The 27,493-nt window shown below is 48.8% G+C and overlaps 1 protein-coding gene across 2 annotated transcripts in view; it reads right to left on the reverse strand.

Annotated features, from left to right (window-relative positions):
* PGAP1 (post-GPI attachment to proteins inositol deacylase 1) overlaps positions 1-23,243 on the reverse strand; it is a 707,270-nt gene extending 684,027 nt beyond the window's left edge. For both annotated transcript variants that reach the window (XM_088456228.1, XM_088456226.1), the window contains exon 1: positions 22,944-23,243. In XM_088456228.1, the coding sequence (XP_088312354.1) occupies positions 22,944-23,075 (132 nt within the window). In that variant the 5' untranslated portion in view covers positions 23,076-23,243. The remainder of the gene's footprint in view (positions 1-22,943) is intronic.
* Positions 23,244-27,493: the final 4,250 nt, after the last annotated feature.

A 27,493-nucleotide genomic window follows, 5' to 3' on the forward strand; every position in this document is an offset into this window, starting at 1 on the left:
ATATGGGCCTGACCGCCTTGGTGAGGATATGTTACACGAGGCCTTCACCCACAGCCACCTCCGATGCGTCTCTACACTGGAGGCCAGGATTGCCAGACTTCAGCAAAAGCCGCTGCTAAGCCATGCTGAGGCCTGCCGAAATCCTCAGGGCATATAGCAGTACTGGTGTTTCGGCGTCTGCGGAGGTAGAAGGTGTCGCAGTACATGCGTCATTGTCGGCGCCTGGTACTGCTAAACTCTGAAGTTCAAAAACGAAGGTAAATCATAAAATAAAAAAGCTTGGGACTGCCTAGGCAGTCCCGCTGTATAACAGGTGCGACTGGTCTTGCCGCGCAGCAAACAAAAATACAGAATTATGGTATAACATAGCTTTGATAACTCCTTTTCTTCGATGTCCATAGGGTCCACAGGATAGACCTTGGGGTATGTAGTTGGATCACATCCAATGCACCAAACAGCAAAGCTTTGAAGCTCCCACCATGCACTGGTCCTCCTCACTATATACCCCGCCCCCAGCAACAGGCATTTTGTTTGCAACCATTCCTTACAGCAAGAGACAGAGTGGAGAAGTAAGAAAAATTGCACTAGAAACATTCAACATGCGAAGAGGGAATCTGTGAAGGAAAGGCTTAAAGAACAGATCCCAACTGAAGCCAGGTGCGTCAGGGTGGGTGCCCTGTGGACCTAGAAGAAAAGGAATCATCAAATGTATGTTATACCACAATTCTGTATTTTCTCTTCGGGTTCCATAGGGTCCACTGGATCTACCTTGGGGACGTCCTAAAGCAGTTTCCTTACGGGTGTGTTCCTGCGCAGAGGAGAATCCACTGCCCAAAGGAAGCATCCTGGGAGGCAAACGTATCAAATGAGTAGAATTTGATAAACGTATTAAGGGAAGACCAAGTGGCTGCCTTACAAAGCTGTTCAGCCGAGGCGCCATGTCTTACCGCCCACGATGGTCCAACAGACCGAGTGGAATGTGCCGTCACCCTGTTAGGAACAGAGAGAGCAGCCTGTGTATAGACTTGAGAAATTGTCATACGAAGACAGCGAGCCAACGTCTGCTTGTTTGCTGGGCCAGCCTCTCTTATAAAATCCATAGAGCACAAAAAGAGACTCCGATTTCCTTATGGAGCTGATACGGATCCATGTAAAAATGAAAAGCTCGAACCACATCCAGGGAAGCTTCTCCTGTAGACGGGTCTGAAGACTGAAAGGCCAGGACTACAATTTCTGAATTTATGTGAAAACAGGAAATCACGTTAGGGAGGTAGCCCGCCTTGGTACCAGGGACAGCTCTATCCTGATGAAAACTCAATATGGCGAGTGATATGAAAGTGCTGCCAAGTCAGAAACTCTACGAGCTGAAGAGATGGTGAGGAGAAAAAGCGTATTTGCTGTCAGCCATCTTAAGTCCACCCTATCAAAGGGTTCAAAGGGATGCGTCTGGAGAGCCCTGAGAACCAAAGACAAATCCCACGGTGCCACCAGTAGGAGAAATGGAGGTTGCAGCTGAAGAACCCCCTGGAAGAATGTTCTAACATCCGACAGAGGGGAAACCCTGCGCTGGAACCAAACTGTCAAAGCAGAAACTTGGACTCTCAAGGTAGCCAGGCGAAGACCTAAGTCTAATCCCGCCTGCAAGAAAGCCAGTACTCTTGCTACTTTGAACACTTTAGGGTCATATTTTCTGTGGGAACACCACAGAAAAAAATAAAATGCCAAATTCTTTGATAGATGAGAGCAGAAGCCAGATTTCTTGCTCTTAGCGTCGTCCGAATCATAGAACCAGAGAAACCCCTGTCCTTCTTCAAGACGGACGACTAAAGAACCATGCCGTCAAAGCAGGCAGAGGTAATTCCTGGTCAAGACAAGGACCCTGCATTAGTAGATCCTGCCGTAGAGGCCAATGGAAGTGGACTGTCTATAGACGTGTCAGATCGGTGAACCAATGCCTCCTGGGCCAGGCAGGAGCTATTAGTATCATCCTGCCGCCCTCCTGTTTGAATTTTCTGATGACTCTTGAAAGAAGGGATATTGGAGGAAACAGGTATGCCAAACTGAAGTTCCTTCTCACCGCCAGTGTCCACGAAGGCGGCTGAGGGGTCTCTTGTTCTGGACCCGACCTGGGGACCTTGTGGTTGTGACGTGACGCCATTGGGTCTACGTCTGGTAATCCCCACTTGTCCACCAGGAGTTGGAACACATCTGGATAAAGAGCCCATTCTCCGGCGTGTATGTCCTGGCAACTTAGGAAGATCGCATCCCAGTTGAGAACACCTGGGATGAAAATTGCAGAGATTGCTGGAAGATGGCCCTCTGCCCACAGCAGAATATTTGCCACTTCCTTCATGGCTGCCGGACTTTGTGTGCCTCCTTGATGATTTATGTAGGCCACTGCTGTCGCATTGTCTGACTGAACCTGGACAGACCTGCCCTGAAGAAGTTCCTGCGCCAATATAAGTGCTTTGTGCACTGCCCGAAGCCAAAAAATATGAGATATGGTAAGAACTTACCCTTGTTATCTCTTTCTACGAAGTCCATAGGGTTCCACAGGATACCTTGGGGTATAGGTGTGACGTCAGTCGCAGGGCACCAAAGAGTTAAGCTTTCAGCCTCCCAGGATGCACTAGGTCCCCCTCCTATACCCCGCCCCCGAGCCAAGGCATCTCAGTTAGTTACCAAGCCATGGGCCGGAGGAGGAGAAGGAAGAGAGAGAACAAAGATCTGGACACATACAAGAATCACATTCTCACCAGAGGGAGACGGAAAAACCGGTGACCAGAGGAAAGCCCATCTGCAGCACAGGTGCGACAGGGCGGGACTCCTGTGGAACCCTATGGACTTCGTAGAAATAGAGATAACAAGGGTAAGTTCTTACCATATCTCATATTTTCTACTTCAGGGTCCATAGGGTATCCACAGGATACCTTGGGGATGTCCCAAAGCAGTATCCTTTAAGGGTGGGGACGCTCCTGTGCAGAAAGGAGAATCCGCCGCCTGAAGGAAGCATCCTGAGAGGCGAAGGTGTCAAACCTGTAATACCTCACGAAGGTATGGACAGAGGACCACGTAGCAGCCTTGCAGATCTGTACTGCAGAGGCACCACGTCGAGCTGCCCACGAAGGACCCACAGACCTAGTGGAATGAGCCTTCAGAGAAGGAGGAACCGGTAGGCCTTCATGAAGATAAGCTTCAGAAATAGCCATACGGATCCAGGCTGCCAAAGTTTGCTTTGAAGCAGGCCAACCCTTTTTACGGAAGCCATAGAGGACAAACAAAGCGTCCGACTTCCTAAACGAAGAAGAGCGGTCAACATAAGTCCTTAAGGCCCGCACAACATCCAAAGAGGCCTCACCCACGGAAAGACCAGGTGAGTTAAAGGCCGGAACAACGATTTCCTCGTTAACATGAAACTGGGAAACAACTTTGGGAAGAAACTCTGGCCGAGTGCGGAGTACTGCCCTGTTCCCATGAAAAACCAAGAAAGGGGGTCTACAAGAAAGAGCCCCTAACTCAGAAACACGTCTGGCCGAAGCAATAGCCAGAAGGAAAACAGTCTTAGCTGTTAGCCATTTCAGATCCACTGAGCCCAGTGGTTCAAACGGCGGTCCTTGGAGAGCCCTCAGGACCACAGCCAAATCCCAAGGCGCCACAGGTGGAACAAAGGGCGGCTGAATGCGGACAACACCTTGCATAAAGGTGCGCACATCCGGGATTGTAGCAATCCTACGGTGAAACCAGACAGACAGGGCCGAAACCTGTACCTTCAAAGAAGCAAGGTGAAGCCCATGATCTAGTCCCGCTTGTAGGAAGGAGAGAATCCGAGACAGACGAAACTCCCGCGGTGCATAACCTCTCGGTCGACACCACTGGAAGAACGTATGCCACACGCGATGGTATATCCTCGCGGAAGACGGTTTCCGAGCTCGCAACATGGCACGCACCACAGAGCTGGAAAACCCCCGGGACCTCAGCATGGCCGTCTCAACAGCCACGCCGTCAAAGACAGCCAAGTCAGGTCCGGGTGACGACAAGGACCCTGAGACAGAAGGTCCGGTCGTAGCGGCAACCGCAGAGGACTGTCCACGGACAGACCCTGAAGGTCTGAGAACCAGTGCCATCTGGGCCACGCGGGAGCTATCAACAGGAGCGTCCCTCCTTCCTGTTTGAATTTCCGGATTACCCGTGGAAGAAGGGAGACCAGAGGGAACAGGTATGCGAACCGGAACGTCCACCTGAAGGACAGAGCATCCACCAGAGACGCCCCTTCGTCTCTTGTGCGAGACCCGTACACCAGCAACTTGTTGTTGTGCCGGGACGCCATGAGGTCGATCTCTGGAAGACCCCATCTGTCCACCAGTAGTTGAAAAACGTCCGAGTGCAGGGACCATTCCCCCGGATGAACGTCCTGGCGACTTAGAAAGTCCGCCTCCCAATTGAGCACTCCCGGGATGAAGACCGCTGATATGGCCGGAAGATTGCGCTCCGCCCAAACCAGGATCCGAGACACCTCTACGAGAGCCGCCCGGCTTCGGGTTCCTCCTTGCCTGTTTATGTAGGCCACGGTGGTAGCGTTGTCCGACTGGACCTGTACCGGGTGACCCTGGAGAAACCGATGTGCCTGCTGGAGAGCATTGAAGACCGCATGGAGTTCCAAGATATTGATTGGAAGCTCCGCTTCTGTCGGCGTCCACCTGCCCTGGAACAGATGTGGACCCGAAACTGCTCCCTAGCCCCGAAGACTGGCGTCAACAGGACCCAATTTGGAACCCAGAACGGATGTCCCTCGCTGAGGTGGGTCGTCTGTAACCACCAAGCAAGGGACAGGCGAACCTCCGGGGTGAACACAATCGTCTGGGACTTCAGAGACTGAGGCAGCCCGTTCCACTTTGACAGGATCAGGTGCTGCAGAGGTCTGAAGTGAAACTGGGCATATTCCACCATGTCGAACACCGACACCATGGAGCCCAGTAACCTCATCGCCGAGTGTAGAGACACCCGGCGGCTGTGCAGACAACTGCGCACCCTTGACTGTAAAGCAGAGATCTTTTCCTCCGTCACGAAGATCTTTTGCTGTCCCGAGTCCAATAAGGCTCCAAGATGCAGAATCCTCCGAGACGGGATTAGAGTGGACTTCTGCCAGTTGATTAGCCAGCCGTGCCGTTGCAGCAGGGCAATGGTCAGGTCCAAGTGGCGTAACAGGAGCTCTGGAGATCCCGCCACCAATAACAGGTCGTCCAAGTACGGCAACATGCGGACTCCCTGCAGCCGCAGAGAAGCCGCCATGACCGCCATCACCTTGGTGAGAACACGCGGTGCTGTCACCAGGCCAAAAGCTAACGCCCGAAACTGGAAGTGGTCGCTGCGGATTGCAAACCTGAGGAACTGTTGATGGCGCAAAGCATAGGGACATGCAGGTAAGCGTCCTGTATGTCCAATGACACCATGTAGTCCCCAGGTTCCAGCGCCAGAATGATGGACCGTAGGGTCTCCATCCGAAACTTCGGTACCCGCAAAGACTTGTTGAGTGCTTTGAGGTTGAGAATCGGACGATACGACCCATTGGGTTTCTGTACCAAAAAAAGATTTGAATAGAAACCCTGGCCCCTCTGGGAGAATGGAACAGGCACTATAACTCCAGCCTGGAGCATAGTGTGCAATACCTTCCGCAGCTCCGTAGCCTTGTTCCGGTCTGATGGTAGACCCGTGGTGAAGAATCGAGCCGGGGGTCTGTGCCGGAAGGAGAGGGCGTACCCGTGGGAGACCACCTCCAGAACCCAAGTGTCTGTCCTAGTGACCGACCAACACTGGGCGAACTGCAGCAGGCGGCCTCCAACCCTGGGATCCCCCAAAGGGAGGCCCGGACCATCAGGCCGCAGGCTTGTCATCTGGCTTGGGGGCCGGACGTCTGGTACTCCATGCCTGCTTCCGGGGCTTGACCGATTTCCTAGGGCCAGCCTGACGAGGGTAGGACACAGCGCTGCATACACAGACCTGACCACAGCGGAGGAGAGGTATGCGGGGGGACCCAGACCATGATGCTTCCAATGCAGGCTTCCAGCAGCGTTCACCATGCTTCAGAAAAGATGGCCGCCGAGGAGCAGAGAGAAGGCTGGCCTGGGGGAGGAGCGCTGACACAGGGCCAGTCAGCACAGTGCAGAGAGGGCTGTGTGCAGCGGGGGAGGCGCCTGCTGTGAGACAGGGAAGGCGCGCTCCCCTGGCATGCATTTAACCCCTGGGACGCCACAGCGCTACCGCTCTGCTGCGGTCCGCTGTCCCAGGGGGTAGTGGAAGCGCAGGTTGGTCGCCTGGCTCCACGCTGCAGCCAGTCCCCAGGGAGCCCCCTGCCTGGGGACTTAGGACCATGTGATCAGCGGGGACCCACCGCGGGACCCCGCTGCTTACCTCTGTCCCCCTTGAATCCGCTAGCTGTGACCCCAGATGCCCACCAGCATCCCCGGATCAGTACCGGCGTTCTGGTACCGGCGGGGTGTAGGGAAGACAGCATGGACGTCAGGACTGACTGTCCATGCTGTTCATCCAGATGTGCAGCCACAGCTGCATGAAGAAAAAGCTTCAGGGGCTCTTCTAGCCCCCACTCCAACAGGTGCACCCGACTCCGGCTGGGCACCAAACTAAACTGAGATGCCTTGGCTCGGGGGCGGGGTATAGGAGGGGGACCTAGTGCATCCTGGGAGGCTGAAAGCTTAACTCTTTGGTGCCCTGCGACTGACGTCACACCTATACCCCAAGGTATCCTGTGGATACCCTATGGACCCTGAAGTAGAAATAAAGAATTATGGTATGAACATACCTGTTAATAATTATTTTTCTTCGAGGTCCATAGGGTCACAGGAATTACCTTGGGATATATAGTTGGACGGCGTCAAATGTACCATTCAGCAAAGCTTTGGAGCTCCCAGCGTGCACTGGTCATCCTCCCTATATAGCCCGGCCCCAGCCACAGGCATTCAGTTCGTAACCAAGCCGTGCGTCAAGAGACAGAGTGGAGAAGGAAGTGTCATGTACACAGGAAACACTCGACAAGCGAAGAGGGAATCTGTGACCAAAAAAAAAAAAAAAATGTAGGAACCGATCCCCTCTGAGGCCAGGTGCGTCAGGGTGGATGCCCTGTAGACCCTGTGGACCCTATAGACCTTGAAGAAAAATAATTAACAGGTATGTTCACACCATAATTCTGTATTTCTTCTTAGGGTTCCATAGGGTCCACAGGAATTACCTTGGGACGTCCTAAAGCAGTCCTCTAGGGGTGGGGACGCTCCTGAAAGAGAATCTGCCGCCCAAAAGAAGCATCCTGAGAGGCATACGTATCAAAAGCATAGATTTGATAACATATTAATGGAAGACCAAGAGGCTGCCTTGCGGAGTCATTCCGCCGAGGCGCCCTGTCTTACCGCCCACAATGGTCCCATGGACCGAGTGGAATGTGCTGTCCTCTTGTTTAGGAACAGGGAGATCAGCCTGTGTTTAGGCCTAAGAAATGGCCATACAGAATCAGTGAGCCAAGGCTGTTGGTTCGCTGGCCAACCTCTTTTGTGATACAAATAAAACACAAAGAGAGAAACAGATTACCTGATGGAGTTGGTCTGCTCCCCATAGATACGAAGAGCTCAAACCACATCCAGGGAAGCTTCATCTGTAGACAGGTCTGAAGACTTAAAATGCTGTGCTACAATTTCCTAATTTATATGAAAACGGGCACAACCCTTGGGAGGTAGCCCGCCTTTGTACGGAGGACAGCTCTATTTTGATTAAATGCAAAATAGGGAGAGCGACATGACAGTGCTGCCAAGTCAGACACGCTGCGAGAGATGGCCAGGAGAAAAAAGTGTTCGCCATCAGCCACCTCAAGTCCACTTTATCCAAGGGTTCAAAGGGATGCATCTGTAGTGCCCTGTGAACCAAAGACAAATCCCACGGTGCCACCGGTGGGAGAAATGAAGGTTGCAGTCGCAGAACCCCCTGTAAGAATGTTCTAACATCCGGCAGAGGAGCATCTTGCGCTGAGATCAAACCAGCCAAAGCCGAAACTTGGACTCTGAAGACCCAGGCGAAGACCTAAGTCTCATTCAGCATGGAACAAAAAAAAAAAAAAAAACAGCGTATACTTGATACCTTGAACATGTTAGGGCCATATTTTATATGGTAACACCAAAGAAAAAATTACTGCCAAACCCTGTGATAGATGCAATCTGAAGCAGACTTCCTTGCTCTCAGCATCATCTTTATCACTGAAGGAAAAAACCCCTTGGCCTTTAAGACAGAAGATTTAAAGGCTATGCCGTCAAGGCCAGCCGAGGTAAACTCTGGTATAGGCAGGGACCCTGTATTAGCAGAACCTGTCATAGAGTCAATGAAAATGGACTGTCTATGGATAGACGAGTTGGATCTGAGAAACAATGCCACCTGGCCCAGGCAGGAGCCATTAGTATGATCCTGCCGCCCTCCTGCTTGAATTTTGTGACAACTCTTGAGAGAAGGCAGATTGGAGGAAACAGGTATGCCAACCTGAAGTTCCATCTCACCACCAGAACGTCCACAAAGGCGGCTGAGGGGTCCCTGGACCCATACCTGGGGAACCTGTGGTTGTGAGGTAATGCCATGAGGTCTATCTGGAATCCCCCACCTGTCCCCAGGAGTTAAAACACCTCCGGATGAAGAGCCCATTCTCTGTTGTGTATGTCTTAGCAACCTAGGAAGTCCGCTTCCCAGTTGAGAACACCTGGACACTTGCAGAGACCGCTGGAAGATGGCATTCTGCCCATAGCAGAATCCTTGCCACTTCTTCCATAGCTGCCGGACTTCATGTGCCTCTTTGATCATGTAGGCCACTGCTGTCTGCCATGTGCCAGTATGAGTACCTTGAGTACTGCCCGAAGCTCCAATATATTTATTGGTAGGTGACTTTCCGGCATTGTTCCACCTCCTTGAAAGGTATGATGACCTGTCACTGCTCCCTATACTCGCAGACTTGCGTCTGTGGTGAAGAGTATCCACTCCGGGACCCATAGTGGACGACCCTTGTTTAAAAATGAGTTGTCTCCAGCCACCAGGCTAGGAAGAGGCGAACCTCTGGTGAGATGCAACCCATCTGGCATTTTGTCCGATGATACAGATCATCCCACTGATCCAAGATACACAGCTGCAGGGACCTGGAGTTGAATTGGGCCTAAGTTACAATGTCGAACGTGGCTGCCATAGAGCCCAGCGTCTGCATAACCAAGTGAACTGGCACTATTTGCCTGCAAGGTAGATTGTGCACACAAGTCTGTAGTGTTACAATTTTGTCCTCTGGTAGACAAAACCCCTGTCCGCAGTGCACCCTCTGCTGAGTTGGGAAAAGTGACGACCTATTTTCCCAATTGATTACCCAGCCGTGCTCCTGTAAACCAGCAATAGTCATCCGTAGATGCTATTGGAACCTCTCCTGAGAATGCATATCTCAGGAGGTCGTCTAGATATGGCAGTATCCTAACTCCACTGATAGAAGCAGTCAAGACTGCTTGGTAAACACCCGAAGGGCTGTGGATAGACCAAAGGGTAGAGCCTGAACTTGGTAATGTTGCTGATCTACTGCCAACCTGACAAAGGCTTGGTGGGATTTTGCAATTAGGAGATGCCAAAATAAATCCTGTCTATCCAATGAGATATATGAAGTCTCAAGGCTCCATTGCCAGCCTAATTGCCGTAAAGTGGAATTTGGACACCTGGACGAATCTGTTACCTTAGATCTTGGGCTTTTTTTTGTTTGTTTAAAAACAAATACAAAAAATAACCCCTTCCCTGTTGTGTCACAGGGACTATAACTCCTGTACCCTAGGAGGGCCCCAATAGACTCCCGGTAGGCTGAGGCTCTGACCGGGTCTGCAGGAAAGGTCGTGTACACAACCTCTGAGGATGCCGCCTCTGGAACAAGATAGCATAACCCAGAGAGCCAGCTCTCACACCCAGGCATCTGTGATACCAGGCCTGAGTGAACTGCAAGGAATTCATGAGGGGCATCTACATAGAAGGACATAAATGCTGTTAACACCTCGCAGCATGAGGCACTGATGCCAGAGCCCGTGCTTCTGCGGCTTTCGTCCACTAAGTGCGACAAAGTCTGAGACCAAGCGGCCACACAGGTGGCTCTAGTGCTGGTACAGGTACACCGGAGACATGAAGTAACTTTCCATAGAACTATACACTCCACCCTAGTTAACAACCTGCTCAGGCCAGCCTTCAGCACAGGACTTACACCTCATTAGCAGTAGTCTACTATCTGTCTTGAAAGCAGGGCGCCTTGACAACCCAGATATCTTGGGCTCGTCCGCTGTAAAATCCTCTAGTCCTAGTGGTCTACGGTCTGCCGCTACCCCCATATACACAGTTACTCTCTCATCCACTGAGATAAACTGCTATACCCTGGTTACTCCCAGAGACCCTATCCAATCCTCCATAGCTCCGGCCACCCAGGCCACAGCCGTAGCTGGTCTGGAAGTGGCTCTAGCCAAAAAACACCCTTAAGTCTTCTATCTGTAAAATCTTAAAGAGGATACTGCAGGAATGGATAGTTTAGAGCTCCTGCTGTTACAAGAGCATCTTTGGAGAACTCTCACTTGTTACCCTGGTGAAACAACATGGGTATCGAGTTTATACCTGAGATTCGTCAGCACCCAGATTAAGAACAATAACTCTTATTCACCTCCTGACGTCTAAAGATTGGACGTCTAGACGTCCAAGAAACCTCCTCAACCTCATCATTTGAGGACAGTCTCCGCTCTTTCAGAGAGGAGATATCCACTAGGACTAATGGTCTTTCACCGAGACAGACCCATTACTCCCCATACCAGAGTCTGATGAGGAGGCCAAGTCATGGGTGACTAATCCTATGCCCCTGCTCCCCCGCTACCCATCTGTCTTCGGAGAGGCTATAGACAGCGGCATACTCTGATTTAGAGTGAGCAGTAGAATAACCCCAACAGGAATTCATATGGGGCATATACATAGGGCACAAATGCTGTGAACACCTCATGGCATGAGGCACTGCAGCCAGAGCCTGTGCTCCTGCGGCTTTTGTCCACTACGTGCAACAAAATCTGAAAACCAAGTGGCCACACAGGTGGCTCTAGTGCTGGTGCAGGTGTAGCAGAGACAAAGTAGCTGTTAGAACAGTACTTACACCATCCATCCTAGTTAACAACCTGCTCAGAAAAGCCTGCAACACAGGGCTTACATGCTCCTTCTTCCCTTACACATGTAAAAATGGTATAAGGTACACAGTACAAATGCAATGCGACTTTCATGAAAACACCCCACACACATTCAAGGAGATGAGGAGAAACACAGTGATAATAAACCTGCAAACAGGCAGTGTACATACAGTAGCTAGCATTTATAGTCGTATACAATGCATAGATACGCACTTTTGCTATGGCAATATGGACTCTGAATCAACTAACCAGCCCCAGAGGGATTAGTAGGATATAGAGTGTTAAAAAATGCACAATGGCACCAGCAATGTGTACTCAATTAACTAACCAAACCCCCGGCGGGGGAAGGTAGGATACAGAGTACATTATATACCAAAGACAAGGGAGAGGTATACAGGAGGGACGGATCCAAACCTCTGAGAACTCCGCTGCAGCCGCTGAACAAACGCTAAACTGTGCGGTTCCCATGCACAAGGAGGTCATTTATACCAGATGCTGGAATCCCTTAGCCGGAAACTAGAAGCTAGCGTCTTGGGGGGGGGGGGGCGGGGGGAGGAGCGGCCGGGGGGGGCGCCAATCTCCCCATAGCTGCGTCTATTGACGGCCGGGTACGCTGCAAAGTGACAAGATGCAGACCAGTGCATCCTGCCACCCATCCCCGGCAACAGACTATAAGGCCCCGACCACCGTGGTGATGAATAGTTTGTGTTACGAGTACAATTTTCACATGCAGCGGCCTCTGATGCGTCTCAACACCAGAGGCTGGGGACAGCTCGCGCATGACTCCACGAAGAGAATCCTTACCTGACATCTCAGATTCCCCGACCGCATCCGGACCTCAGCGTCTTCCAGCCGCCAGCTAAGCCATGCTGAGGCCAGCCTAAAACACTCAGGGCAATACAGGGATCTGGTGCATCGTCGAGGTAGATGGAGCCGCAGTAGAGCGTTATTACCGGCGGGAGTACCGTTAACTATATAAAAAAAAAGATTCATAAACTTAAGGTAAAACATAAAAGAAAAAAGCCTAGGACTGCCTAGCAATCCTGTTGTTATAACAGGTGCTCTAACCATGCACCAAACAAAAAAAACAATGCCTGTGGCTGGGGGTGGGTTATATAAGGAGGAGGACCAGTGCATGTTGGGAGCTCCAAAGCTTTGCTGTTTGGGGCAATGGATGCCGTCCAACTATATATCCCAAGGTAATTCCTGCGGACCCTATGGAACCCGAAGAAATATATATTTATTGGTCGGAGACTTTCCTGGTCTGTCCACCTTCCCTAAAAGGTGTGACGACCCATCACTGCTCCCCATCCTCACAGACTTGCGTCCGTAGTGAGGAGTACCCATTCCGGTATCCATAATGGACGACCCTTGTCCAAATGAGTCATCTCCAGCCACCAGGCAAGGGAGAGCCAAACCTCTGGTGAGGTGCGAGTCATCTGATGCTTTATCCGACGATGTTGACCATCCCACTGGGCCAGGATCCACAGCTGTAGGGACCTGGAATTAAACTGGGCATAAGCCAACATGTCGAATGTGGCTACCATGGAGCCCAGTATCTGCATAGCCAAGTGAACTGACACTGTTTGCTTGGCCAGTAGATTGTGCACACGAGATTGTAGTGCTACAATCTTGTCCTCTGGTAGAAGAATCCTCTGTACCAGAGAGTCTAGCAGCTTCCCCAAGTGCACCATCCGCCGAGTTGGAGAAAGAAAAGATTTTTTCCAGTTGATCACCCAGCCGTGCTCCTGTAGGCAGACAATGGTCATTCGTAGATGACATTGTAACATCTCCTGAGACTGTGCCAATATCAGGAGGTCATCTAGATATGGCAGTATCCTGACGCCCTGTCGCCTGAGACATGCTGTCATGACTGCCATTATTTGGTAAACAATCAAGGGGCTGTAGCAAACTGAAGGGTAAAGCCTGAAACTAGTAGTGTTGCTGATCCACCGTGAACCGAAAGGCCTGGTGGGATCTTGCAATCGGGATATGCAGCTATGAATCTTGTATGTCCAGGCTCCATCACCAGCATAATTGACCGGAGAGTTTCCATATATAATTTTAACACCTTGATGAATCTGTTGAGAGATTTTAGATTCAGGATAGGGCAGTGCGACCCATTGGATTTTAGACTCAATAAAATTAGAGTAATAACCTTTTTCCTGTTGCATCACAGAAACAGAGACTTTGACTCCAGGAGGGCCCCAACAGACTCCCGGTAGGCCGAAACTCTGACCGGTTCTGCAGGAAGGTTTGTGAGAACAAACCTCTGAGGGGGATGCCTTAGGAGGCCCGCCCCATCAGACAGTAGGCTTACCGTCTGGCTTAGTGGCCATGCGCTTGGTTGACCAAGATTTCTTGGCCTACGGTTTTTTGTGAGACTAACCCTGTCTGGCTGAGGACTGTTTCTTTGTCCTACTCTGTGAACAAAAGGACCGGGATGATGACTACTTTCTAGAAGTAGACGTAGATGGCAATTCAGCAGACTTCGGTGTTGCCAATAAGGTCAATATGTCATCCAACCCTGGTCCAAACAGTACCTTCCCTGTGAAAGGCAAAGACTCCAGAGCCTTTTTACACCCTTTCCAGGTTTTTAGCCAAAGGGTTCTTTGGGCTGCCACCGAGTTAGCAGAAACCCTAGAAGCCAGCATGCCTGCGTCAATCCCTGCTTCCCCCAAATACATAGCCGCTTCCTGCATCTGGCCTAGAGGAGACTGTTCTTTTGTTGGATCTACTATAGTCTCCTCCAGAGACCTCGTCCAATCCTCCATAGCCTTGGGCACCCAGGTTACAGCCGTAGCTGGTCTGGTAATAGCCCCAGATAGTGAAAACATTGATTTCAAGTGATTATCAAGCTTTCTATCCGTCAACGCTTTTAAAGAGGATGCTGCAGGAATAGGTAACGTAGCGCTCCTTAATAATCATGTTAAGTGAGCATCTATCATTGGGGGAACCTCCCATTTATTACACGCCCCTGGTACAAATGGGTACCGAGAGGTTACATTCCTTGTGGCATGAAAATGCTTACTAGGAGTATCCCATGCTCAGACATGAGTTTTGTCAATTGCCCCGACTGAGGGAAATAATCCTTAGTCACCACCGGACGTCTAAAGATTACCTTCTTAGATATCAGAGCAACCTCCTCTTCCTCTATCAGTGTTCGCAAATACGCGCTATAGCGCGTATTTTACCCCATATCGGGGACTGGGGACTCACTTTTTTAAAGTCCCCAGGTCCCCGCTGCGCTGTGGCCAATCCCTGACAGCTGGCTGTAGCACAGCGCGTCCCCCTGCAGTAACAGACACAACGCTGTCTGTTAGAGCAGCCAATGAGAGTCAGATAGACTCTCATTTGCTGCTGCTGTGGAAAGCCGTGCTGGGATCAAGTGTCTGATCCCAGCATCGGCACAGCGTCCGTGCCCGGTGCTGGGACAGTGTTTATTCCCAGTGCCGGGTAAGCCACCGCGGCGGGTACCTGGTTAAGGGACCGTCTGGTCCCTTCCACCTGTGGCAGCGGGAGTAGCTTGGCTCTGGGCGCGAGCTGAGCGGAGCTCGCTGCCCGGAAGCCAAGTAGCGGCGGCAGTGGTTTGGCACCGGCCGCGAGCTTTTGGCTCGCGGTCCAGCAGCCAATAGGAGGCAGACGTGACGAGCCAATCGCGGCTCGTCGCGTCATAGCCCCGCCCACTCGCGGCGTCTTGAATAGACGCTGCTGAGCGGGAACGCGTTTAGTCCGTCGGCGGAGGGGAGGAGTGAAGACATCCCGAAGAGAAGAGCGGCGCGGCAACAGTTCCGGCGGGCGCGCAAGAGGCCAGAAGACGGTGTGATCAAGAAGGAAGAGGCAGTGCCGTTGGCCAGGAAGGGCCAGCGGCAGAAGACTGAAGCTGAGGACCGAAGAGGACTGCGGGAGAGGAAAGCAAAAGAGCTAACGAAGCTCCCCCCCGCAGCCTCTTCCACCATACCGGTAGGTGGCCTTGGGCCACCAGTATTTTACTCCTTCCTAGACCACCAGGGTTGTCGGGCACTAGGCCCGAGGGATAAATTCAGACAATAGGCCTGTGGGTCTCTAGGCGGGCACAAGGCCCGGGCAACATAGGGGGCATTAGACCCAATTGAAGGTATATGCCCCCCAAATAGGTGTGTGACTTGGGCATTAGGCCCAGGTCACCAAAGGGCCCACCTATTTGCCCTTTAGTGGCCTGGGCCTAATGCCCAGGTCACTCACACCTATTAGGGGGGCAGATACCTTCACTGGACTGCATAGGTGGTCTGACAGGCATACGGGGGGCACTGCACAGGGGGACCTCTCCTGGGAGCACTGCACAGGGGGACTGCTTCTGGGGGCACTGCACAAGGGGGAAAGTCATATTACCTGAAAGATCATGGAGGCATTAAAACATGCATTTAAGGGGCTTGTGGGGATATCTGATGCTGTTGGGGGTATCAGATCTGCATTTTAGGGGCATGTGGGGATGTGGGGAGTTCTGAGGCATATGGGAAGCTCTAAAGCATAAATTATGATGGGACCCAGACATGGTCAGGTAGGACCCCATTTTTTTAAAGTGGTGGGTCCCTGGGACCCACAAATTTTGTCGCTCACCGCGATCACTGCTTTATATTGAGGACAGATCTCACCGCTCTTACTAGACAGGGAACATCCATAAGGGATTGATGTCTTCTTTCACTGAAACCGACCTAGAACTCTGAGACTCATTATCTGATGAGGAGGAAGAGTCTGATTCCTGAGGCAACACATAACGAGAACCTAATTTGCTGCTTCTTTACTATCACTGGTTTATCCACCTATGGAGAGCTGACGATGGTAGTATACTCTTGCTAGAGTGAGCAGACACATTAACCCACCAGGGATTCATGGGGGGCAAACACAGGATGATGTACCTGCTGTGAGTACTCCATAGCATGAGGCATTACAGCAGCTGGCGCCCGAACCTCTGTGGCTTTACCTATTAGACAAAACCTCAGGTGTGATAGTCATTGTAGATTACTCTGGTGCTGGTGCAGGTGCACCAGATATATTCGATAACTGTTTGCAACAGTCATTACAGAACCCATTCTGGTTAATATCCTGGTCAGACAGGCCTGCAGAACAGGACTTACAGGATAGAAGCACTGGAGGGCTCCCATCATCACCTATACATTTAGACATGACAAAATGTATAAATGGTATAAGGTATACAATATTAATGCAATGTGACTTTCTATCAATGAACCACCCCACACACTACAGAGGGATGAGGAGAAACACAGTGATAGTTGTACCTGACAGTTTTGAACACACAGCAGCTAGCATACAGTCACACACACAATACATAAATACGCAAAATTGCTACAGCAATATGGACTCTGGATCAACTGGCCTGCCCCGGAGGGGTGATGGTAGGATATAGAGTGCGCTGTATGCCAAACCCAAGGGAGAGGTATATAGAGAGACAGAATAAACCTCTGAGACCAACCCGCTTCAGCAGTGCACGGATAAACGCTAAACTGCACGCATCTCACACATGAGGTGGTCAATTATAGCAAACAATTGAAATAAGGAAATGTGGACAATTCCTAATGCGGAATATAACAGCCTAGGGTGGATGCTCTAAATGAGGCTTCCCCCAACCTCCAAACAATGCTAACAGAAAGAAAACAGAGTAACCGTCCCTCCAGCGCTTACTAACAGACCATATATAAAGAAATATGATTACGTTCCTTTATAAAGTCATACGAGTTCTTCCATCCCAATGGGTTTATTCATATAGTACACCTTCAGCAAAAGCAAGTTCTCTCTCATAAGTGTAGATAAATCTAATATCTACTATATAAAACCGAAAGTTTGTCCTTCTGTCTTTCTATACAAATCCACAGTTTACAAGCGAAGATCGTGACATTTTACATACGAGCGTATTAAAACACGGTGGAGGCAACTAAAAAATTTTTAAATCGAAATTACTGTTAATTTTTAATTAATTTAAAACCACAATTTTTGCTGGACGCTCATTGTGGAGTCTCACGGCATATGGGTAGGGTCTCGGAGCAAACGTTTTGTGTTGTCACGATCTTAATGTTTACTATCGAAGAGAGCTTTAGCAGGCTTTGCCAGCATTCTCAGCTCTCTGACTATACCAAATTACACAACAACATTTACTTCTTTCTTCCAACTGTGTCAAAATGATGACTTTGCAAGGACCCTGCTGTACTATGAGCTACCAAAATATTACACATGGAATGCTTCTCCCAAAGTTTTTCTGCGCAGAAAACAGAGAGTCGGTGTAGATGGTCATCCTGGTATCAGAGCAACAGAAGTTCTTGCCCGTGTTTACACTGTGCATCTGACAAATTTTGAATGCTTCTATCTCTGAAGTTTGCTTTACACCGTTACAGGTCCTACTTCCTTCGAAGACCTTAGGACTGTGGATGGGGAAGTTTGTCACACTTTTCGTGAGGCCTGCCTCAGGAGAGGTGTGTTGGAGGATGATGTGTAAACAAACATTCTTTAAATCCCAGGCAACGCCGGGTACTCCAGATAGTTTTAAATATATGTATGTGTATATATATATATATATATATATATATATATATATATATATATATATATATATATATATATATATATACATACATACATACATAGCCGGCTCCAGGGGTCTGAACGCCCTGTGCCGGCCCGGTACATAGTGCCCTGTAACCAAAATTGTGGGGGTGATGTCATTTCCATAGGCCACGCCCCCTCCGTGACGTTTTTTGGAGCCATGCCCGCATGGCACACCTCCAAATAACGTCAGGCTGGGGGTAAAGCCCAGCCCTCCGTCACTGGCTGGGCTTCCCCCAGCCCTCTGCTGTCAGTGAATGGATGCCGCGGGCATGCGCGGCATCCATTCACACTCCGGGGTTCCGGCACCGTCGCACAGCTGCGGCGGTGGGGGTCCCCAACCTCCCGATATGACCACCCGCGGGCCAATTCTGTCCCGCTGTTCCACCCGTGGGCCGTACTGTCTCGCTGAAATTGGGATGTTGGGGAGGGGTGTGCCCTCTATGGGTGGCACCCCTATGCGACCGCACTAGTCGAACACCCCTAGAGCCGGCCCTGTATATAGGGGTTGCTGATAATCTGGCTGCCTCTTCCGGGAGGTGGCAGAAGCAGGGAAGCGTGATGTGGGGCGTGACTGCGCCATCACATCATCGCGCCCAAGACCCCACTACAGCAGCCGAGGGCGGGGCCACGATGATGGGATCGCTACTCAATTTTCGGGAGGTTCCTGACCATCTTGGGAGAGTAGGCAAATAGAGAGATAGAGAGATAGATATCTCACACACATTATATATACATACATTTATACCGGATTTAATTGGTACTGGAATCTGGATTGTTGAAACAGAGGGCCTGATTCAGACCCGCTCGCGAGCGCTGGCAAGCGGGTCGATGTTGCCCAAGTGCGCATGCGCATGACGGAGTCGGCTCCGTCGTGCGCATGCGCGAGACCCAAATAACGACGGCCAAGCCGTCGTTATGGGTCTCGCACCAAAGGGGGTGTGCTGTCGATGGTGATTGACAGCACGCCCCCTTTGGTGGGCGTGCCGGGGGGCGTGGCTGCCCAGACGGAGGCGTTCCCATGGGAACGCCTACCATCTGGGGCCGGCCCCACTGACATCATTAGTGATGTCAGTGGGAGAGCTTTTGGCTCTGATAGAGCCAAAAGCATTCCAGGGCTTGCGGCAGCGAGAGCCTACCGCAGGGTCTCGTCGCAAGCCCGATGGTCGCGATGGTCTTAACCATCGCGACCATCATTTTGGCCACTCGCTATAGCTGTGGGTGGTCACCCACAGCTATGCGAGCGGCCAGGAGGCCGCTCCAAAAAGGAGAAGGGACGGCCGTGATTCAGAGCGAGCGCTCTATCAGAGCGTCTGGCTCTGAATCAGGGCCAGAATCACCACTTTACTGAAGATTAGTGTGTTCATCCATCAGTAGTTACAGGTGGGATGTAGTTATGAGACCGGCGGCCGCCGGTTTCAATCACTACAGGGGAAGCCCGACAAGAGACTTAAAATCTCAACGCCGGAACACAGAAGGACGGCAGCCCGAACCAGGTAAGTCCAGGGTGCCCTTAGCGTTAGCCGCAGGGTGGGCGGGTTAGGTAGTGTAGCGGGGTTAGCGTTAGGTTTTGGGGGGGTTAGGCATGAAGGGGGAGGGTTAGGATTAGGCACTAACGAGGAGGGTTAGGGTGCGGGTTAGGCTAGAAGAAGGGAGGAGGGCAAGTATACTTACCCAACCATCGGGATGCCGTAGTTGGTATTTAGACAGGAGGCATCCAGATAGCCGGCATTACATAACGATTCCGTTACAGGCTGTACAAACTACTGCAGAGTCATCATGGGAGGGGACTAAGTGGAAAAGAGGAGATCCAGGAAGCAGAGCTGTGCAGGCTCTGCTGTGATTAGTCCTATCCAGGCAAAAAAAAACAATAGTGGAGCAGTCACTAATTGCAGAGGCACCTTTAATTAAGCCCCAATTGGTGAAGGGGGGACTGTGGGGGGTTGCGGCCCGCATATGGGGGCACGGCCTCAGGGAGCGGGGTCTCGGACAGCCATTGGCAGGCTACTGTAACAGGAAAAAAAAATCTTGCCTACAGCAGCACAACAGATGCTGTGGGCCTGTTTTGATGGAAGGACCTGGAGCTGAAACTCCACCTGCACCATTGTTAATCCGGAACTAGTGTGCATGCGCACGGCATCTATTCACAGAGAGGGGAGAGCAGGCCAGCATGTCTAAGTGTTGGCACGTCTCCAAGAGTGATGAAAAGGGGGGTGTCTTAAAGACACGTCCCCTTTTCTAATGGTTACGGACGCTTTTCGGGCACGCGCTAAGAGTGCTCTTTCTTCGCTCCGGCACCCTGCCCCGATGCTGGACCTAGAATGAACACTATATTGGATTTTTAGTTTAAGAAAATGGACTTACTGGTCATGAGATCTGTGGTTGTTGTTAAAGGGGCATTCCATTACAATGTATTGATGATGGTTGTTCAGTGTGTACGAACAACCATCATCTGCAGATATATCTGCATATTTAAATTGGCAACTGTAATAAATGCTAAACAAGCCTGATTTAGCATTACAGTTGCCAATTTAAATCCATCAGTCAAATCCGCTGATCATTGGTGGCTTTCATATACTTGCTACTATTTGTGCTGCCTCTTTTTTCACAAAAATCTAAATTCTTATTTGTTCCAATGCAAAGTAACCTCTAAACCTTGCATATATGGTCTGATTTACCATTGCTTTTGCCTAGCCTCACAACTTTGAACTTCTTTATTATTACTCATTTTCAAAACACTTTAAATCACATATATTCCCCTCAATTAAAAAAAAAGCCTACTTTGTACATCAAGCATACGCATTCACCAACAGTGTTCTTTCACCAGCATTTTTGAAAAACCTTCAACACTGTCGTTCTCACACAAACACTGTTCTTACCTCATCCACACCTTGACCATGTTTTCTTCAAATTCTCACTTTACTCAGTGCCTACCTAATCATTTATTCTGCCCCGTTGCCACCTCTATCCTCCCCCCCTAGTCTCCTCCACTTCCTTGCCTTCTCTCCCCTCCTCTGTCTGTATTTCTCCCCTCTGCTTCCCTCCTTCTCCTCTCCTGTTACCCCTCCTCATTCTTTTCTCCCCCAAAATGGTCCTACTACCCAACCACTAAGCTGAGCACCTACCCTCCTCTCCCTATCACTACACCACACGTTCATCTACATCACACTAATCTAACTCCCTTTCCTACAAATGCATCCCACCTCTCCTGCTTATTGATCACTCCTGCCTCCAAGATCTCGCCCGTGCTGCTCCCTACCTCTGGTACTTTCTCCCTCTCCGACTCTCCACAAATCTTGAAACGGGCTCTCAAGACTCACTACTTCAAAGCCTTCCAGCTCTCATCCTAACCTGCTGCTCACATGCTTCTTCATGACTGTCTACCCTATCTGTGTCGACACCACCACCACCCCCTCTAGTATGTAAGCTCTCACGAGCAGGGCCTCTTCCCTTATGTGCTTTTCCTTCCCTCACTCATATGATCATCTATTCAAAACTCTCCACGAGGGCACTTAACACTTGGTAGTTGACGCCTTACTGCTGTTTTGAGTGTTATGATCGCTGCAGCAATGTTTATATACCATGTTTTTATTCTGTATTGTCTTGTACTGTTAAGTCGCTGTTTTACGAGTTTGCTCATTTGTTAATGTACTTTGTGAGGCGCTGCGGAACCCTTGTGGCGCCATATAAATAAAGGATAATAATAATATACTGCGCTGACAAAACCTGGTGTTAAGTGCATTTTAAAGAACAGTTATAAACACGGCCTCTTCAATTGTAAGATACTTTGACCCATGAGTTAGAATAAAGGTCTATTTATAGGGATGTAGTCAGCATCCTGGCGCACAGAATGCCGCTGATGAGAATCCCGGCACTGGGATCCCGTCAGCAGTCAGAATCCTGGCTCCACAATCCCAACGGTTGCGATCCCAACGGTGAGTTTAGCAGTTAGGGTTAGGCTGCATAAGGGGAGGGTTAGTCTGCGGAAAAAGTAGGGGTAAGCTTAGGAGAAGGGTCACAATACTTACCAGCATACATAGGGGCATATGTATCACAGCTTGATGTAAGATAAAATTGTGATAGATAGATAGATAGATAGATAGATAGATATATATCTATCTATCACCAACCATTCAGCTTCTAACTTACATTTTGCAGGCTGTGTTTAAGAAATTATAGTTTGGAGCTGGTGATACATATCTCACAATTTTATCTCACATCAAGCTTTGATACACATGCCCCATAGGGATTTAAAATCTTCGGGATTACACTGCCAGGATTCTGACTACCAGCTTTATAAGCGCCGGGATTCCGTATCCAACCCTATTTATCAAAAGGCATAAAACCCTAAAATGTGCAAAAATAGATATTTTTTTAAGGCTGATCTCTGCATTGGGTTTGCTGGAGATGCCCATAGGAAAAAAAAAGACCTTATTATTAAATAAAAAGCTTATTTTCATTTTTTAATAGTGATTAAAAATATATATATTGTTTAGATTTAAAAAAAAAAAAAAAAAAAAAATGTAATTCATAACTGGAATCCCAGGTCATGCCTCTAGTTCCAATTAGCATGTGGGCCTGTCTCCTGCATGTAGATGCAGTTATAGAAAATGTACTTGAATGGCAAGCAGTAACACTTATCTGCTGTCGACCAGTGATCTTTTTTTCATAAATAGCTGAAAATATTTACTATGGCTGCAATGAGCAGTAATAGACAATATTCATTTTGGAGGGGGTTTTAATATTATTATCAAATGTATAATTGACTTGGGGGCATAAAACATAAGATTGCAACAGTGTGTTGTAGGATTATTTTATAAAGCTCTATAGCTTTAAATTGTTTACATACAGAATGGAGAAAAACCTGCTCTTGTTTTGAGTGATAAATACAATTTCTTAATAATTCAGATGAAGACAACATGCACACAATACGGTCCATAATTTTATGAATCATTATTCTAATCTCCAGAAATAAGGATTAAAAAACGTTTAGCATGTACCAGTAATGATTGCCAGAACCACAATACACATACATTCCAAATGATCAGTAAAACTCACAAAACTAAGTTTATAAATTATTAATTTAAAATAACCTTTCTGTAAATTAAATACACATAGCAGATAACTTACTTGATACTCTGGATACTCGAACATGTAGGTCATACTGCATCTGTTCATTTCATACACGAAGAATACATCGCTAATACCTAAAGCTACTAACAGCACTAATAAACCATTAAATATAGCGCTTGCTAGTCTCATTTCTTATAATTATAGCTGTAGGAACTGTTGAATTAAAAATCTATAAAGAAATTCGATTCTGACTGTAAAAACGTGGGTTCTAATATAAAAGAGTTGCACCTGGTAGCTACAGCCTTAAGCAGGAAGATACATAACACCAGCCACACACGTATTACTTCCTGACAATCGCATGAAACGGCCGCACCGATTGGAAAATGTTCTGTCATTTCTATTGGCAGTTGTAAAGCGTACATCGATTGGTTGTCTGTGAAAGAGCACTTGTAATATGCCATTTCATTGATTGGAGGTGTGCATTCATTGCTTTACATACGTACACTATGTCCTATACTAATTAAACAAATACATTTTTTTTTTGTACACAAACTTAAAAAAAAAACGTGTTTGAGCTGGGTTAACACAAAATAGTAGATTTATTTTAGTCATGTGTTTTTATTATTTATATTTAAGAATAAATGTAGTTAAACCTTCCTTCATAATCAAAGTGCCAAACCATTTTGATGATTATTTTACAGTTTTTAACCTGGTCTAGTTCATGTGGGAGATTTCATATTATGTATTTAATACCAGTTATTTATATAGCAAACACATATTCCACAGTGCTTTCCAGAGAATATCTGGCCATTCACATTAGTCACTGTCACATCGGAGATTACAATCTATGGGCCTGATTCAGAGCCGCTCGTAAGCGGCCGCTCGTTCGTTCCGAGCGATGTTAGCCCAACTGCGCATGTGTACGGATCGTTATACACATGCGCTAACCAGTCAGTGCGGCCGAAATTCATGTGCTCGCAAAATAGCGAATGCCTGCTATTTTGAGTGACAGAAAGAGGTGTATGTGGGTGGTAACAGGGGAAGGTGCTTGAAAATGGGGAGTGGAAATCAGAACGCAGGCGTGCTTAAAGGTCAAAACGGGCGTTTTATGGGTGTGCATATTTAAAACAGCAACGTCATTGACCACGTCACTGGGTTATTTTAGAGGCAGAACTGCTCGCAAAATTGTGGTAGCAAACACCAACCACAAGAATAGCGAGCAGTTCATACCCTTGTCGATGTACTCGATTAATCTAATAAATAGCGGACATGACGTTGGATGCGAGCGGCCAGGGGGCGTATTTTTCCAAAAAACGAACGCAAGTTTTGCTCGCTCGTTCAGACATAGAGGCGTGAACAGACCGCAAACAGCGAACGGTTCATTTGAATAGCCACCCCTTGTTTTAGAACGAACGACCGCAAATAGCGAGTGGCTCTGAATGAGGGCCTATATTCCCTATACACATGCTCACACACACTAGGGTTTTATTTTTTGTTGGAAGCCAATTAACCTACCCTACCAGTTATTTTTGGAGTGTGGGAGGAAACCAGAGTACCCGGAGGAACCCACACAAGCACAGGGAGAATATACAAACTCCACACAGTTAGGAATTGAACCCACAACCTCAGTGAGGCAGTAATGCTAACCATTACACCGTCTGTGCTGCCTGATATTTGTTTTCTTTTTAATATTAGAAGATGGGTTACCTCGCGCTCTCTTAGTGTTGGGCAGCAAATAAGTCAAAAGGATACCCAAATCCTTAAGGAACATATGAAAAGCTTTAATAGGATGACAAATTGTGCCTGAAATTGATTGATGCAAGTGATGGTATCATATAGTATGTCACACGTTTTTACTTAATTGGGTCTATAGTAAAGAATGCAATCAAAATACAGTTCGTGTGTGTCTCAGGACAAACAATATACCTCCCAATTGTCCCACATTCAGCGGGACAGTCCCGTTTTTCTGCAGTATCCCGTGGTGGGGGGGAAGCATACACATTCTTGCTCTGCATACCCGCTGCTCTGGTATGCAGAGCAGCGGGTATGCAGAGCAAGAATACATGCTGTGTGCATGCGCACAGCATCTATTCTCAGTACAGGGGGAAGCCCGGGGGCAGCCCCAGCATCTCGGAGATGCTGGGCACTCCCCATTAGTGATGTAAACGGTGGGGTGTCATCAGACCACACCCCCTTTACGATCAGGCCACACCACCTTGTCGGGCGTGCGCGCCTTTGGCGCATAGAGGTCCTGCCTTTGGAACTCCAAATGTTGGGAGGTATGAAACAATAACTCATATAAGCAAAGGTATCGTAATTTAATTGATTTTACTGGATAAAGTCTGCAGTATAAAATAAAATACACTCCAATCAAGTGTATGTTAAGAAAGTGGGGTAGGGGCAAATGGAACAACAAGTTTAACACATTAACTATAATACAAAAAGTCTTGCTATCTTCTAAATGTTAGATGTCGTTGGTAGCAAAAAATAGGGGTGTGGCGTCCCACACCTCTAAAACAGTAAGTCAATATGAAGAGTAATATGTTGATTTTTCTAATTGAAAAACTGCACCCAGATAATATAATGAATTGGTGATTCAAAAAATGGAAAACAACGTTGGCATGCATAAACTTCACAATGGTCCTAAGAATGAAGTCGGACTGGGGCAGTCTTTTTCCTTCTGATGAGGAAATGAAGTCTTTGCTGCGCTTCTACGCGTATCACTATCGACCCCTTCGGGTCTTCGTCAAGGAGTGAATGAGTTTCAAAGTGGTTTGTGTCATAAATACCTTGTCTTTATGACGTCTTTAAGTGGGTGTGTCTGGGAGGGAAAAAAAGGAGAAAACACACCCTCCTACTGTGCTGAGACATTTCAATGATGTCCCAAAATTCAGCATATCAGTCTGTGTGCTGGACAAATACATACATAGATTCACAGAAACGGATAACATATACATGATAATAAATTGGTTGATAACACTGCAAGAGCCGGGCTGGAACTCACTCATGAGCTCCACCTTCCGGCTCCTGCAGTGGGTGATGGGAGAGACGTCATAGGACCAAGTGCGAGGACGGAGACGGAGGAGCATCAGCGGGCGCAGCAGGAGCGGGTATTCAGGTAAGTGATTTTGTTTAGTTTGTGTGATCTCTATCGGGGGCCTGCATAAGGGGGACCACTACTGGGGGTGCACTGTGTAAGGGGCACTAATGGGGGCCTGCATAACGGGGACCACTAATGGGGGCCTGCATAACAGGGACCTCAATTGGGGAGCACTGTATAAGGGGCACTAATGGGGGCCTGCATAAGAGGGACCACTACTGGGGGCACTGTATAAGGGGCACAGATGGGGGCCTGCATAAGTGGGACCACTACTGGGGGTACTGGATAAGGGGCACTACTGGGGGCCTGCATAAGAGGGACCACTACCGGGGGCATTTCATACTGGGGGTACTGTATAAGGGGCACTACTGGGGGTACTGTATAAGGGGCACTACTGGGGGCCTGCATAAGAGGGACCACTACTGGGGGCATTGCATACTGGGGGTACTGTATAAGGGGCACTACTGGGGGCACTGCATAGGTGGGACTGTATAAGGGGCACTGCATTAAAGTGTATATGGAATGGAAAGGAATGTTCCCAGAGTGACGAAAAAGGGGTGCGCACACATAGGGGAGTTGGGGCTCCTTTTTTTCAATTTGATAAACAATAATAATCTAATGCGCTCCCCCTGGTGCTGTACTGGTGTTGTCTACTGTATTTTAAGGAGTATATGACTGATGATTCTCGAGTAATATGTACAACACAGTGGGCATAATACCATGTGACGTAGTGATGTGTCATACACACTATGGACTAGAGATAGTGAAAGTACACAGCATTTAATGTAGTAAAAACCACAACAAAATACAATAGGTTATACTGTTGCTAGTCAAAGTCACAATGGAGGTAACTAAAATATGGGTACAGTAATATGGAAGGTGAATCCCAATGCACGTGATAAGTAAAACTGGTAACGTGGTTATGCTGATATAGTAGAGGAAGTCAACAGGTGGCGTCCCAACCTGAGTTGATCCTTTTCAGTCACTTCTTCAACAAGTGAAGCGATGGGTATGTAGAGGATGATCGCACTGTGTGGGGTAACACAAGGGCGGGGGTACCTGTATATTGGAGTCTCTGTTTCAGGCTGTCTGGAGTTCGCCGGGTTTCTCTCCAGGGACGCAACAAGCGGCACACCTGGTCCTGGTGGTCCGCTTAGCGTCAACCTGGAGTGTAGCTCCGTGGTTGGTACAGCAGGTTTTGCGGTGTTGCTGGTGGGGGGTGAGCCACGTTACTGCTGTGCCTTCCTCTCCTTCTCTCGTCCTGAGTGGAACAGTCTCCTCTGCATTGCAGCGCCGATCGTCCGGCTCCTATGTTCTTCCAGGTAGAGCGCGCTCTAGGGGCAGGTAGCGGTCACGTGATTTGGAATTCAGGGAAATTTCAGTATCATGCAGGAGATTGAGGGCTTCATTCAGACCGCACGGCCGCCTCGATGTTTGTCCAGTGCGCATGCGCTCGAGGGAGCCGGCTCCCTCGTGCGCATGCGTGAGACTCGCTACGACCGACAGC

Source organism: Taudactylus pleione, unplaced genomic scaffold (assembly GCF_031769625.1).
Source record: "Taudactylus pleione unplaced genomic scaffold, aTauple2 ptg000690l, whole genome shotgun sequence".
Lineage (NCBI taxonomy): Eukaryota > Metazoa > Chordata > Amphibia > Anura > Myobatrachidae > Taudactylus > Taudactylus pleione.